This window comes from Rhea americana, unplaced genomic scaffold, assembly GCF_003343005.1.
Source record: "Rhea americana isolate MKP2758 unplaced genomic scaffold, rheAme1 scaffold_34, whole genome shotgun sequence".
NCBI lineage: Eukaryota > Metazoa > Chordata > Aves > Rheiformes > Rheidae > Rhea > Rhea americana.
The window spans coordinates 1,786,405-1,802,692 of NW_028186468.1; the positions used below are offsets into that span (position 1 = coordinate 1,786,405).

Consider the following 16,288-nt stretch of genomic DNA (forward strand, 5'->3'; position numbering starts at 1 on the left):
TGACCGAAGTAATGCATGCTAATAGGTTGCAGGATTAACTGACTTGAATTTAAATATTGCCCAAAAGATCTGACAGAGCTGCAGGTGCTTTGCCTAATGAGTCCCTCCCTATAGAAATAGGGATAAGAATGTGCAAAACAGAAGCAAAGATGCTGCTAATGCTGACTTAAACCTTTGAATATATAAAGCAATGCAAAATTGTTAGGTTTGTAACCAGTACTATTGAACTTCTGCAGCAGATGACTTCTACCATCATAAGACCTTCTGTCAGCACAGCACCAGAGGTTTTCTGTGGTAGTCAGCAGAGGGGCTGGCACAACCTGTGATGTTTTTAGTTTGGATTTGGCAGGAAAAGAACGAAGAAACTTTGTCCAGTTGAATTCTGCCCTTAAAACTTCAGATTGACACAAATCCTCCTCCTCCTCTTCAAAGAAAAACAAGCAATTTACCTTTCCCCTCAAGGCCTTTTTTGTCTGAAGATGGCCATGCCTTCTTCTCTGAGAGAGAGAGGGAGGGGGAAGAAGCAAGTCAAATTGTGTTTGTCCTGGTGTTTAACTACTATTGTGTGGAAGAAGAACAGGAAATAAAGAGGAATTGCAAGCTGACAATGAGTCATGTTATGCTTTCTTGTCTTTTCCAGCAGAAAAAGGACAAGTTTCCCTTTTAGATAATCTATTTCCCTGGGGAAAAGGGAAACTATCTTTTACTTTTAGCAACTTTTGTTCTTATATGTGCTCCTGGACAGATTGAGCTGCTTGTGGGGGAGGATGGTTCACTTTACAAGCCAAAACGAACCTCCAACATAAGCCTGGAGAATTTTCTTTCATTTCTATTGGTGTCCTTGTGATTCCTGCAGATTAAAAAGAAACAAGAGATTGAAGGACACTGGAATCAGTTTTCCAAAAATGGAAAATTGCTTTTTGCCAAGAGGATTTGTTGATCGATCTAAGTGGTGAGAAACTTGTCTCAAACAAAGTTTTGATCAGTGGGGTATCTCCTTGTGTACAATATTGAGGTTAGAGATTTTACTTATTTTATTCATGCTTTATTGCTGTTCATTGCTAAACATAGTCTTATTGCTAACTTGTGAGAACTGTTGTCTCCAGATTCCAGCTCAGGCTCTGATAGCTTTTGTAAGAGCATCTGTATCAAAATATTGTTGTGCTTGAGCCTCCAAGGCCATCTGGGGGCTTTGCACAGACAGGGTGCTCAGAAATGAATGTGAACCATAGCAAATCAACGTTGCTTGGCAGGGACAAAATGCACTGCTAGGGTACGTCCCTGCCAAGCAAGAGTGCTTGGCTCCAGTCCCTCTCTTCAGGGGGATTGTCTGCCGAAACACAATTTCATATTGTACGGCATCATGGTTACACGGCTCGATACTCCTTTAACCCCTCTCGGGCATTATGCTCTTGTTATTTGTTGAGTGGAAACCTGTGAGTCTCGAACTCTCAAATAGACCTCAGGCACTGATACCTTGCACGTAGTTATCCAGCTAGGTTGGTTCAGGTAGAGCTTTTCCTCAGGAGCTGTCAACCTGTCAGCTGTAACCCTCTTGAAACTGAATTATTGTTTCTTAATGTCATAAAATAATAAAAATACATATCTTTGTATCATCTCGTGATGGATGCCTGGCTTCTGGCCTAGCAACCTCAGACTTCTGGCCATCGTTTCAAGGTGGGTCTCCAGCCTGGACTCTGGCTGCCATTCCCTTTGTCTCCCTTCGATTATCACTCCAGCCCTTTGTGAGCAGCTGCTGCCGCTGAGACCTGCGGGCAAGCCCAGAGACCACCCATTAGAGGACAAGCCAAGACATCGAAGTGAACATCCTCAAGGGTTTGCTAAGTGATGTATAATAATATCTCCCTCCATATTCCTTGACACATTTCTGAATTCACTCAACCTAAATACGTATATAATGAATTATCTTATAATGAATTAGCTTGGTGAAGAGACACTATTACAGAAAGCTCCAAGTCCATCACATCAGCTTTTGCTATAGTGAAAATCCTTAGTAAATGCTAGTAGAAATGTTTTCTCTGAGGTTCTCCTGGACTGGCCATGTCCTAGTCTGTCCCTGCACTGGTTGAGAGGATTGTCCATGGACAGAAGAAGTAGGATGTGCTATTCATTTCTGGAGGTGGATGAAGAGGCAGAGTGAGGAGAGTTCACAGGGTGCCTGGAGACACCAGACAAGGCAGCGGCCCTCTGTAGGCGTGATGTACAGCACGGTGCAGTCCTGCAGGCGGGCAGCTGCCCACCAGCCCCTCACGTCGGCCGCCAGCTCAGGCACACAGCTGCAACATCTTCCCCAGGCCGTCGCAGCAGTGACGGCCTTGCACAGACTGGGACCTTGGCAAAATACCGCTCAGCTGCCAGGATCACCCACTCTTGTGGCTTGTATCTCAAGCTGCATGATCCAAGTGCTTTCCTTCAAATCCCAGCTGTTGAAGTCAAATGATGTATTAATGCATGCCTCAGTTGAAAGAAATTGCAAGTTTCTAGCCATCAGGTTTTTTGGGGGAAAAAATCTAAACATATGACAGAAGTACATAGAACAAGCTCAGAAAGAGTTGCCAAAGAAAGCCAAACTTTTTAATCGTGTGTGTTTACATCCATGGTTGTAGCAAGCCAAGCTCCAGGTCTCCAATGTTTGGGATTGGCTGTGCTGCATTTCACTGGCATGCTCACACTTCTGGGAGTAGTGAAGTTTCTCCTATTTTGGTCAATATTTTTGAGGATTCCCATGTACCAGGGAAAAGATAGGATAGGCTGTATTTTCGTAAGAAATTTGCTTCAAAGGGGGTCTGGTCATGAGAGATTGAACTGCAAAAAGATTTGAAAGACAGCACTTCTAGGTGTGGCACACCAGTACTGCCCTAGTCTCCAGGGCAATGTCTGTACCAAGGTCTGGTCCTGGACCTGTTATTGTCCCACTGGCCTGGGGACCAGAGAGAGAGAGTCCATCTCTCCTTTTGTGGACACTGAGGTGTGTTGACGGCACCAGGGCTCAGCTGACGTGGGGTGCAGCATAGCTGTGTGCCCCAGCCTGGTTTTACTGAGAAAACTGCTGCTGTACTGTGAGAAAATACTTGAGCTAAAGCTAAACAAGATAAGGAAAGTAAAAAAATGGACAAAAGTAAAATCGTCAAGATTGTAACAGTTAGCAACTCAAGGCTCTAAGAGGTAAATACTGTGTGAAAACGCTGAAAACAAGAAAGTGGAGACTAGAAAGATGGCAACTCAGTAAAATCAAGGCTTAACCTGTTTCAAGGAGCAATAGTCACCAACACTCTTCCTCATGACTGACTGCTTGGCCCTTAGGGGCTCATCAGGCACCTGCATGGGGTATGGCGAGCACGTTAATGCTCTCCTGAGTGCCACATTAGTTCCAGCCAACTGCTGTGTGTATTAGCCAACAAGTAATGGCTGTATGCTTTCAAGTTTTGCGTTTCTGCTTGCAGAGTCCATATGCCTGGTAAAAGATGCCTGGCCAGAAGCAGCCCCACAGCACCAGGGCTATAAGGGTGGAGGGAAGGGCTGGTTCATTCGCTGCCTTGTTCTAAAGAGCTCTGTGCTCAAGCTCAGAAATGCTCTGGGTTTTTTGGGTCAGGGTCTTGTCTGAGGACGTGTGCCAAGCGTTGGGACACACCAAGCTCTGAGGTGGCAGGAGAAGAAGAAGGGAACTTGAAAAGTAAGGGAAGCAAATGAATGAGTGGCAAAGCCACGGAGTGGGAGATGTCCACGAGGAACGTGTTTAATCCACTGATAGAAAGAACATGTAAGGACTTTGACTGAGAAGATCCTGAGTCCTAAGCATCAGTATTTCAAGTTTACCAGACTGAGCAGACCTGCTTGACAGCAGGCTGGAACATGCTCTGTCTCCCTCCATCCTCTCCCAGCTGAACTGAATGAATTCCTCCCAATTTCTCTTGATCCGTCAGAAAAACTTCTGTCATGAAGTACCTAGGCACCTCTTCCTCCGGGAGAATATTTCACAGTACTTTCTTGAATTGAAAGTCCCTTTCAGCCAGAGCAATGATACCACCTCTTCCAGCTACCTAGCCATGCTGCCTCTGGAGCGGCAGGGAAGCAATGACCTGCAAACAGCTGCTTTTACTTAGAGGTTCTGGCAGCAAGTACAAAGCAGCATAAAATGCAAGCCAGAACATGGCTGTTTTTGCACTCTCTTTGCACAGGTGTAAATAATCATTTGGAACAAGACAGTGAAGATTTGGTCTCCGAGGGAGGGTGAAAACCATCTTTCTGAGCTTGCGTCGGTCCAATATTTAATAAGAGGCAGCTAGATACACTGGATGTGCAACTGAAAGTTTTGCAAAGAGCAAATGAAGGTCAAACCTAGATGTCTGGACAGCAGCCAGCTCTTGCAACCTTGGCCAGGTGTCAACATCTGCGAGGGCCCTTTCACAATGAATGAGAGAATGGCTGGAAACGCCCCTCCCCAGAGCTGCATTCCCTTCCTTTTACTGAGAAATTCAAATGTTATGCTTTCTCCCAGCCCACCTCTGTCTGGCAGATAGCTCCTCCTCATTTGCAGTGTTCTAGAATTAATATAGCACTATTAATGTCTTTTACTTGAGAAAAACAAATGAAAGGTAAGTAAAGGGTGTCAATATATGACAAAAACCTGTGACAGACTGTGGCTTTGTGTTGGAGGCATGGCTAGGCTCATGTGGCTGGCAGGAGAAGAACCTGGTGGTAGCTTATGACTAAAATGTGAATAATTTTCTATTTTCAATGTGAAATTTGAAGCCACTTGACTCTTACCAGTAATGACAACAATAGCAGCAGCCAGAAAATAAATGTATAGTTTGTTCTGTATTATGTTGAAAACTAGCTTTTTCTGTTACTGTTAGGAGTTGGATTAGTCCTCTAACAACACAGAGCGAGGTGGAGATGACAGGGTCCGCATGGGTACGTCTGCATGGTTATTCTGTGGGCAGAGGCGAGCCCACGCTGTCTCTGCCCCCACTCAGTGGCCGTGGTAGAGCTGCGTTCACAAAATGCTGAACCTGAGCTCACGTACCCTAACCCTCCAACTGGAGAGCAGCCTTGTCTTAACCTCAGCCTGAGTTTCTATTAAAAGCCACTGCAAGAAAGATAAGAAAGTGTGTGTTCATGTGGCTGAAGATCTGCTGCCCTCCCTTAAGGAAAACTTTTCCCTTCTGTGAGACCTCTCCCAGTGGAAGCTCCTGATCTGGAGGTAGGTCCGAGAGAACATGCTGCCTCCTGACAGCAGACAGCCCCTGCACACACCAACGTGGCGTCGTTCTGTTTTCTCTCGTTAGCCAGAAGGCAGCATTTGCTAGCACTCACTTGGACTGATTTCCGGAGCGTGCTTGCAATCTCCAATTACTTTCATACAATGTTTTTTTCATCACTGCAACGTGTTTTCTCATAACAGAGGTACCAGGCTCTTTCCTCCACTCCCTCTCGCCTCTTGGAATCAAAGTTAATCATCTGTTTGCAATTAACCTGTAACCTCAAGCGCCTCACGCTCGCACGAGGCAGTGCTGTAGCTTTAAACCCCGGCGGTGGAAGCAAGAGGGAGGACAGCAGTGCCAGGGCCAGCCCTGAAGCTGCTGCAGATCCCTCACAGCTCCCTGGCCCTGGCAGTGCTGCCTGCCATGGGGAGCTGTGTGGCCCTTGCTGTCCTCCTTGCTCTCTCCTTTGCCACCGCTGCTGCTGCGCACCGAAAGCTGCTGGTGTTCCTCATCGACGGCTTCCGCTTCGACTACCTCGATGACAAGGAGCTGGAGTCCCTGCCAGGCTTTAAGGACATCGTGAGCATGGGGGTGAAGGTGGATTACATGACTCCAGACTTCCCAAGTCTTTCCTATCCAAATTATTACACGCTGATGACAGGTGAGTGCTTTTGTTTCTTTGTTGTGAAGTTCCTCAGCTGCTGATGTGGAGGTCGGGTCCCTGTCACCTTTGCCTACAAAGACGTGAAAATAACACAGGTTCTGCTTCTAGCTGGTACCCTGAGTGGGGGGGGTTAAAGTCCTGAAGTGTTGCAGCTCGGTGTTTCTGCTTAGACAGAAAAGATAAGCAAATCTGTTCTCCCCAGAAGTTGGTAAGAGTGGAAATATCGCTGGGAAGGGCTCCCAGGAGTTCCCTCCTTCCCGAGCGTGCTGGCTGCTGGGCTCCTGCACCCGGGAGCCCCGGGGCTCACCGGGCAAAGGCAGCGCGGGGCAGCCAGCTCGCCCTGCTCCGGGCAAAATCCTTCTCCCTGCTTCTCCAAGGCCGCTGCTAAGGGCTTTTCTTTTTTCTTTTTTTTTTTTTTTTTTTCCCTTCTGCATTTGGAATAGAAAACTGAGTGGAAAACATATGGAAGATAATTCTGGAGCCTGTTCAGAGACCTTTCAGTTAATAAAAATGCACGTAAAGTGAGGGTGACTAAAACATGTCTTATTTTCAGCCAGCAGGTCTCTTTTAGAAAGTTCAGTGCTACATTTCTTTTTAAACTGAACGGACATTTGGCTTTCACAGGTCCCTGTCTTAACTCTACCCTAGGTCCTTGTATTTGTAAGTTAGGGTGAAATAGCCAAATAAAGAAATGCTGAGAATTTTTGCTCTTGCTCCTCTAGTAACAGCTTCCCTTTTTCTGAATGCCAAAGAAAAGCTTTTGGAAAATTGGGAGAACAGTCCTATTTTTGTGAAGGTCAATCTATTTCCATAATGTATTTTAATGCTGACTTCCTTCTAATCTAACTATAGTGATACATAATTACAGTGACACTAGGAATGTGTACAGAGCACACACGAGCTATTTATGCCACAGAAATACACCTGGAAAATAAAATTGAAGTAAACAACCAAAAAGAAAAGCTTGTTTTTTTTTCCCCTGAAGTATTGAATTTGTGTTTGCCTGTTTATTAAATAACTATGGCAAAAACAAACAAGACCTTCCAGCTAACTGGAAGCAGCAATAAAATCGATTCTTCTCTAGAAATGTGGTGTCTTGTGCTGTCCCTAGAACAATGCAATGCCCGGCAGTTTATATACTGCTTGCTGGGAAAGCACATAGATGCCATTGTAAGACAGAATCTGACATCAATTGTGCCCAGCTTGTTTCAAAACTGCTTAACCCCTTCCTCCCTACCCTGAGAGAAAATTGCCCTTTTATGCTAATTTAATATTTGGGAGGTGGAGAAAAAAAAAACTAAAAAAAAATGGCTGCAAGTTTTCTTAATCGTTTGATGGAACTGCATGAATGCAGAGCAAATTTCACTACTAAAAATAAGTGCCACTCCACTGTGGACCACTTTCTTTAGGTGTACTTAGGCAAGCTAAGTTAACACTTCATATATATCTAAAAAAAAAAAAAAAAAAAAAAAAACTTTTGCCAAAGTTGTTAAAAAGAACAGGGAAAAATAGCTACTTTCTCTCCTTAATCCTAACTTAATCATCACACCTATTAAATGCATCTGTGCAGACTGAAGTCTATAATTAGCTGTTTAGGAAGTTTCAAAAACATCCTGTTAGTACTTGCGAAGAAGGAGTTTTGTTTTAGATGGTGAAACATAAAAATTACTAATCTTTTCATGTTCAAAAGTACCACAGTTTTCACACCCCAGGCTGAAGCAATGAGACAATTGGAGACGAAACTCTTCATAGTTGTTCTGGCCTTCATGGCAAGGATCTCAGCACTCTGCAAATACGAATTAACTGCGGATAATTATCCTCCATACTGCTGTGACTCATGCGTTATTAAACAGAGCAGGAGAAAACCAAGGACCAGGTTTGTGTGATGAACCAAAGCAGCTCAGAAGCATTTAGGCCAATGTGAGCTGGAGGCACCAAGACTTCACCAGGCCTTCAGGGGCAGGTGTAGCTTGTGGCCACGTCCTGACCCAACAGCATGGTCAGTTCCAAGGCTGGGGTGTCTTCTCTACCCCCAGCACCATGATAGAGGCTCTACAGAAAGGAGAGGTCATGTTTTAGGTAGTGGTGGGGTTAGGGCACTGGCATGCAGCAGATGCAGGAAGGCAAAGGGTTAGTCACTGAAAAGCTGGGCCTATTTGATGTTCACTGTATGCAGGTTCAATTAGCAAAGCTGAAATGGCTTTTGAATAAAATATAGTAAGATAGGGTGAAATTAGCATCGTGCTGTAGCAAGTTTAAGTGACTGGTGAGCAACTGTCTCTCTGTCGCTACTGTGCAGGCCCTGGAAAGCATACTTGATCTCATAACTCATATGTCTCTACTGCTTAAACGTCACTGTGGTTTCTTCTGAAAAATCACGGACATGAGGATACGTTATTTTTCATGTCTTGTCCTAACTGTTGTGCCATGAGCTGTTAAGAAGCTCCCATTCTAACCTCCAAGCTGCTGTAATTTAGTGTTTGTGGATGCAGTTTTGCAGTGTATTAGCTTTCTCAGCTAAATCAGCTTAAGAAATGTCTATTCCCATCCGCTCATTCCCATCTCTGCGTTGTTCGTTATATCCCCGCTGCTCGTTTCGATGAACACTTGATCATTCACAAGGTTTTGTGAAACTGCATCCAACCTGCTTAGGAATACACGCAGCTACCTTTACCGTGGCGGTGTGTGCATAAAAGCACTACAGCGGGGATACAGTCTGCTCACCGAGAGGTCACAACGTAGGCAAACAAGATGCATGAAAGTTGGGGAGTGGCAGAAAGCGCCTCCCCCACAGCCACGTAGCTGTCATGTGGCACCAGAAGAGAGAGGAATGAGCTCTCCAGAGGGGCTCACTGCCTCCTGGAGAGGCACTTCCAAATTGCAGCTGATGTAAAGCTGTGGCTGGGGACCACCAGAGCATCGTCAGTGGCCAAAAGTGACAGATCAAAGGAATGACAGAAGTAGGGATAAAAACAAACAGGTTGAAATGTGAGTGGGCTAAAATCAGAATTTTTGGCTATTAAGTGGAATAAGCCATGGAGCTCTGGCAGGAGTCAGGCTGTCCATAATATAGTACAGGATTTTTTTTGTACATACTCCTTTAATATGTAACAAGAGAAAATGTACATTGCTAATCCTCAGACTTCAGCTATTCAAAGACGGTAATATTCAGGATTAGCCCTTCTGGTAATAAACTAGGTCTCCTACTTAAATCTTCTATTAATGTTAACCTACAACAAGGTGTTAACTGGAGTGTCATGGAGTGGCACAGGCCTGGGATACAGGTAGAAGACTTTTCCTGTCCTCCAAACCTACTGCAATCATGAGAAAGAAAAGCAAAAATGCAGAAACAAGATTAGTGGTGGAGGTCTGGCTTACCTGTGTGAAATCAGTGTGATTCAGAGTGACCTGAGGAATTATTTTGTTGTGAAGATCTGGCGATATGCATGGTAGCCCAAGCACGTACTACCTCAAAGCCTACTCTTTGGAAACAATCTTTTGCAACATCTTCACTCTTACTATGTTTCTTGGGGTTTTTTTGGCTTCCACAGAGGTGTTGAGGCAGTTTCCTCAGTGGCTGGGTTGTTTTTTAAGGAGCTGAGCAGCTAGTCCGGTATCCTCTTGACTGTCCTCATTCTCAACTAAAGACATTGCAGTTGGTGAGTCTAACTTTTTCCATAATGTCACAGGGGACATTTCTCCTAAAGACCCCAGATGAGACATGAGTACAGACAGGAAAGGACTCTGGCTGCAGAGAGGTCCTATTTGTGGGCAGATACCCACCAACTGAATGAGGGAAGCTGAGAATGGAAAAAAAAATACTATAGTAGGAGATGCTTTAGAAGAGGAAGGTTCTTAGGACAAATCTTATAAAAGCGACAAAAGCTCTTCAATACTTGAGTCCCACTTACAGGTTTAATGGCACCCTCAAAGCAAATTGTTAGGGAAACTGATGGATGAATTTGGTGTTTGTGCTGCCTTATAGCTGTGTATGTGTAAGGGACTCACCGGGGAGAGGCAGGATTGCATTAGTGCAGAAAGGCATAGCGTGAAATAGGTAAAAGGAGTTGTTAGCGCTGACGTATGTGTCTGAGGAGCTTTGTAGGGTTAGATGTCGATTTGGCAGTTGAGGGAAGAAGGAATCCAAATATGGTTGTCCCAAAAGGTTAGCTTAATCATACCATGTGTTGTTTGTTTTTTCAAAGAAAAGAATTAAGATCACAAGCCACCTCAGACTTTTATCCTATTGAGAGCTTTAGAGAGTTTAATATTTCCCTTTCCCTGCCTTGGCCTGTTTCTGCAGGGAACTTTCAAGCCAAACTAAATGGAAAGTCTGAGATCTCTCTCTCTCTCCACGACCACTACAGTTGTTACTTCAGGGCTGCTCTTGCCATATCTTTTGAGGAAAAGCTGCTTACTCCGAGAGGTTTGGGCCTCCCTCACTAGAAGCGTGAGCTGGGGGTCTGCTCTGGGAGCTGCTGAGGACACCCTGCTTGGCCAGGCACAACCTGCCAGGGCCCCTTGCGTTATAAGCCCCAGCCAGTATAAGCAACAGTGATCAGTACCTCACACCGAAGCTGGAAACTTAGCAGGGATTTATTTTCCAAGGTTCTAACAACATATAAAGTCTTTTCTGGCAGGTCTTTCTTCAGGACAAGCCAGCTCTCTGGTCAACTGTGCAGCACCGCTTCCAAAAGTGGCAGCTGCTTTTTTTTTTTTTTTTTTCCCCTTCGTGGAGAAAAGGAGAGTCCCTGCTTCCATGAGGTCCTGATCTCAAATACCTGGCAGAGAGGCCGTGAGGCCCCATGAAGCCTGCAGAACAGAGGAGGAGGCTGAACAGAGACAGCTCTAGCTGCAGGTCTCCTGACCCCGCTGCCAGGATGAGGCCCACGGACTTTTGCAGGGCTGTCTTGCAATTACAACAGCACATCTGAAGTACAAGCTTCCTGACATTCCCCTTGCTTTGTGGCTCAGCCTGGCACATACCACCTCCTCCTTTCCTGCACAGCTCCTACTATGCCTCCTTGGGGCGGTGGCCTGGGAGCCTGGCTGTGCCCACCTGCAGGCAGGTCCTTATGCTGGGTCCTCTCACCTTTCCCAAGAGGCAGCAACAAGTCAGGAGGAAGAGAGGGAATATGGCAGGCCCAAGAGATGGTGATGGTTGAGGTCAGCTCTGCCAGGCATGTTTTCTTGGGTCTCCACTGTCCCTATTGCAGCAGTGTTCTTCCTCCACTCCTCATCTCCAGCATTGGCAAACTGCACTGGTGAGGGGCTTTGCTACTGAATGTGTGGTCTGATGCATAAGTTAGTCTGCTCCCCTTCTCCCCTGAGCACGGTGAATCTCAACGTACGTTGCCCTTCCTGTGTGCAGTGGGGACTCAGGAGGGCCATTTATCCCACGCTTTCTAGGAGCAAATACCCAGTACCTTCCCGTCCCTGCAGTTCTCCCAGGTTTGGCTCATTCAGGTGTTATCCTCTGACACGCTTGCAGATTTATTACTTGCTGTGATAGCTCTCCTGATTTACAGCACAGCATCTCAGTTGCTAAAGAGCCTGGGAGCGGGAGGAAGGCCTCCTCCGGGGCAGCGCACAGCTGCAGCCGACATCCAGGGTCCCAGCAGCTTGCTGCTAAGCCGCTCGAGCAGCGCTCTCCCAAGCCATGTATTGCAACAGAAGGATAGAGACTGCCCTGCTTAATTATTGACTACCACCATCGTGAGCATGTCCTTTGAGCTTTTATCAGTACAAGGGTATAGTAAACTACTAAAATCCAACTGCAGTTACAATTATTCATTAGCTTTGCTGTGTCATTTCTCAGCTCTGAGCAAAGGAGGTCTTTCACTCCACCACAGGAGAACTTTGCGCTTGCTTTAAAATAGTAGAGCTACCTGGACAAGTATAGCAGTTAATTTTGCAGTGGTCAAATTCACATCAATGTTATTCTTACCTTTATAGTCATGGAAAATTAAAAGTTTGGAGGATAGACTGTTCTAGTAGATACCTTGCTTCTGCTATCTGTTTAGGTACAACTTGGGCCAGGAAAGATGCTGACAATTTCTGTTCAGCTGAGGAAAGTTGTACACAGCTCAAATATGAGACTTTTTTAAAAAAACAGATTTTTTAAAAAAATATGAAGGATGGTTTCTTTAAAGTAATAAATGAGACTTCAGCGAAGAGCAGTTTTCAGCTACATAAACATTTGTCTGTCCAAATGATATCTGAGGCATAAAAATTTCAGGAGTAGGATTGCAACAGGGAAATTGATTTCCAGGACAAATAAAGGAAAAATTTCTCAATTTCCCTGTCCAAGCTGAGAAAAAAATGAAAGGACTCAAAGAGCACTATGAGTGACAAGGGAACTGGATATTTATATTTTTTTTAATTATTCCCCCCCCCACTCCCCCTCTTTTAACCACCATAGATATCAGTAGCAGCAAAGACTGGCTTGGCTCAGGCCCCGTTTTCTAGCTCGCCTGCTGGAAGGGGTCCCAGCTTGGTCCCTGAGCCTGTGGCAGCACCCAAATTCAGGTGACCAATGTGCAGTCCGGAGCATGTCCTCTCCACGGCAGCAAGACCTGCCTTCCCCCAAAGGAACCCTCTGCAAAGCCCAAGCAAGGTGCTTTGGAAGCTGTTCGTGTGCACCCAGCCCTGGCCCCATTATGGAAGCGTTGAATGAAGAGTTTCATGCAACCAAATGAACCCCCATTTAGAAAAAGAAATATGCTGTGTGCAGCAGAGAGGCTTTTTCTGGCCTTTTCGCTATAAGAATCCTGCTTGGATCACAGCTCCTTGCCTGATGGTAAAGGTGTTTCTGCTTTAGCTCTGTCTGATTTTACAGGGTCATTAAAAAGAAAAAAGGGAAAGTCTTTGCCAACAAGCTATTCTGGGAACCTGAACTGTCTCATCGCATCTTGCAGGTACCACTTTTGCCTGAGGGCCTGCAGATGGCAGGGCCACCTCATCTAGACCAGAGTCCCCCTTAGCTGTCACAAGCTGTGGTCTCCTCCAGCCCAGTTAAGGCTTAGCACTAGGATTTTTTTGTTTATTTATTTCCACCTTTGGGCTTTCTTGCTCCCACGTGGAGAAGGGTGAACGAGAGCTGCACTACCGCCTGCGCTCCCGAGGGACGGCCACGCTGCCACGTCTGCTCTAAGCAGGCAGCGCCGTGCTGGCCGGTCGAAAAGGGGATGTTTCTGCCTCCTCGCAGGAGGAAGAAGGTTCCTAGCTAACCAGATAAACTGTGTGAGCCTCAGTGCTCCAAGGATGCTACATTTCAGGCCAGGCTCTGAAGGACCAGATATCCTTATGGGCGAAAAATAACCTTCCTGATTGCCTAGCCCTGCTTGTGGACAGGTTGAAGGTATTCGTCTCGTTGTGCTCCGGTTCTGGTGAAGACCTGTAGGCACCACTGGATCGTGCGGCTCGTGAGGGCAGCACTGGCAGGTCGCGCGTCCCTCGCCCCGGGGAGCACCAGGAGCTGCGGGCAGTCCTACCCGCATGCCCGGCACAAAAAACCTGGGGAGATGTTGTGGTTCGGCAGCTGAGGCCCAATTCGCACTGATATATGTGCATGTATATACGTACCGATTAGAGCGACCGCCTCCGCTGAAATGGGTATGGTGCGGGCTGAAAGTCCGACGGTGCAGGGTGTGCGTGGACGCGCGCGGTGGTTTTGCCGGTCGCTCGTCCATGGCCTGCAGTTGCATTGCTCCCTCTGCATGGTGGGGACTCGGGAGAAAAAGCCTCGCTGCAGCTGTTGGGCATATATACAGTATTGCATATTACATGCGTAGGTATTTGCATGCATGTTACGTAGGTATTTGTGTTTAACAGTGGGTGGATGCCACGTGGGTACAGATTATGGTACCTTTGCTGTGCTGGTTAACGTGTGCATTTCGGGCACTCAGATCATGAATCCGATCTGCACCGTGCAGAGAGAATTTACCTCTATTTCACTGCCCAGTGCAGCAGGTATAGTATCACGTGTCTGTCACACGTTGCCTCTCCTTTTTTTTTTAAAAAAAATAAGGTATTGGGGAATCTCAGAAGAGTGTTTTCTCAAGTAGATTTAGATGTGGGTGCTCCCTGTGCGATGTGCCCGGTTGGGTAGCGATCCTACTCGCCGTCCCTGCAGTCAGCGAGAGGCCTCTCGGAGACCTGGAGCAGTGAGCTCAGGAAGAGGCCGTCGGGAAGCAGGCAAATTTCACAGGAACGCGTCCTCTGATTTCAAAACCTCTCGCGTGGCCGATGCAGGGCGCTCAGCGATCGGCGTTGCTGCGTGTTGCTCTGAGTGGCCAACTGGTTGTGCGTCTCATTTTAGAAATGCATCTTTGTTTTGCATAGATTCTCTCCAATGCTGATAAAAGTGTCTGGAAACATAGGAATATGTTTTAAGGAAAGATAAATGCTGTAAAAAATGTTGTATCCAAGTAAGTTGCAGCATATAGACCTGCAAATTCTTTTGCTGGCCCCTTTCCAGAGGGATACTGCAGTTATCAGAGTCTTAGAGACTGTACTGCCTTTGTTTTTCCCTGTTGCTTGAGGAAGAGGTATTTTTTTCACTGCAATTGAAGTCACTTTAACTGATGACATCTGCCTGCTGCATTTGCTTTTTGCCCTGTTGCTACCTGTGAAACTTCTAAGTTAATGTTTGATTACAAAGGAAATTTACAGTAATGGAAGCAATAATAAATTCTGCATGTTATGGTGACTGTCTGACACCATGTTGCTGTTTTGCTAATCATTAAAAAGCAGACCACCAAAGGTCACTTTCTCAGGCTGGAGAAAATAACTTAAAACAGAGGATGTAAAGAACTCAGGTTGCACAGGTGACCCGAACGAAATTTGAGAGTTGACCTTAATTCTCGGCACAAGGGTCTTTGGGGGAGAAGTGCCAGCTATTGCAGGACTTTTAAATTAAGCAGGCAAGGCACGGGGAAAAAAAAAACAGATTAGAAAACAGGTATACTTTTTGAACAGTGTTTGCTGATGTGAAACTGCTGGGAAGAGCAGCCCAAGGGAGAAATAGGTTAGTTGGCTAGTTGGGGTCTTCTGGGGAGGTCTGGGACCTTTCTGGAGCACAGGATCTAGGCAGCATTAAATGGTCCTGCCTTATGGTCTGTCTGCTGATCTGAATGTCCCTTCTAGCTTTTGAATCTGTGAACTAGAAAAATATTTATACCTTTTCATACAATGAGTTGTAGTAAATTTGAATCTTTCTTGCCTTGTGTCTTGTACGTGTATTGCAGTTATTTTTAGTTGTAAGGGTTCTCCAAGAGCATAACCATCTGTGCATAGAAGCTCTTTGAAATCCATCAGATACAGTTATTTTTGCAAAACAGCAACTGACAGTTTTTTTCTTTTCTTTTCTTTTTTTTTTTTTTTTTTTTTTAAGTGAAGGCAACAGTAAAAAAGAGTGCTGAAGTCCCTGGAAGAATGAACTTGTCTAATGTGATGATCAAAATAATACTCTCCTGTACTATTATACACAGTTAATTAAATTTCCCAACAACACTGCAAAGTACAGCCTCTGTTCTGTCCCTTAAAGTGAACTGATGGTTCAGCTCTTAGGTCCTGCGTGGAGTTTGCATCACTAGCAGATGGAGGTGACTGTTCTTATATGAAGATTGTATGATGTATAAATATGTGACTTGCCAAGCAGCTTCATCGCCAGTCTCCAGGTTTCCCAGGCTGGCACCAGCTGCCTGCACACAGTTTGCCAGGTTGATGTGGGCTCAGGAGTATATGGACTTCAAGAAGCTGAAGAGATGTAGTTCTCCAAGGAGTAAGGCTGGAGCTTTTATGTACTCGAGAGGCTTGCTACCAGCGCTTTTTAGACTTATAGCAAAGAAAGCTATTGGTAGCCTAAGGAGGACAGATTTCTTCCCCTCCAGTCCACTAGTTTTCTGTGGACCTGTTTGTTTTAATGCAGTGAATATGGTGGCTGTCACAGACTGGGACTGCTTTTCAACTCTGAGAAGGAGGAAATGTTTTGCATAAATAAAATACTCTACAGAAGGAAAGGGGATTTTCAAAATCCATTCCAAGGTGACATGTACACAAAGTTTAGAGCCCTCTGCCTTTTCAAAACAAAGCATATTGAGGTTGTTTCAGTTCTGCTCACCACATTTATTTTCACAGCAATCAAGGCCTGTTGTCCAGATCCTCTCAATATCTATGACTCACTGGCTAATGATAAAAGCATCTCATATATATACATCAGTTGTTTCTTTTCAAGATGAGGAAATCATGAACTTTCAGTACCAATTATTCTTCAGTGGTCCTTCCTCCATTTTTGTTAACTGACCTGCAGATTGACTTAATATGCTGAGAGAACCTCACATCTTTGGACCTTCTGGCCTGATTTCCTATGGGCCCAAGGCTTGTGCCTAAGGTGTAC

At 45.5% G+C, this 16,288-nt stretch overlaps 1 protein-coding gene across 1 annotated transcript in view; it reads left to right on the top strand.

Annotated features, from left to right (window-relative positions):
* The first annotated feature begins 5,392 nt into the window (after window positions 1-5,392).
* ENPP6 (ectonucleotide pyrophosphatase/phosphodiesterase 6) overlaps window positions 5,393-16,288 on the top strand; it is a 29,609-nt gene continuing 18,713 nt past the window's right edge. The window contains exon 1 of the mRNA XM_085311379.1: window positions 5,393-5,886. Within this exon, the coding sequence (XP_085167505.1) occupies window positions 5,649-5,886 (238 nt within the window). The 5' untranslated portion in view covers window positions 5,393-5,648. The remainder of the gene's footprint in view (window positions 5,887-16,288) is intronic.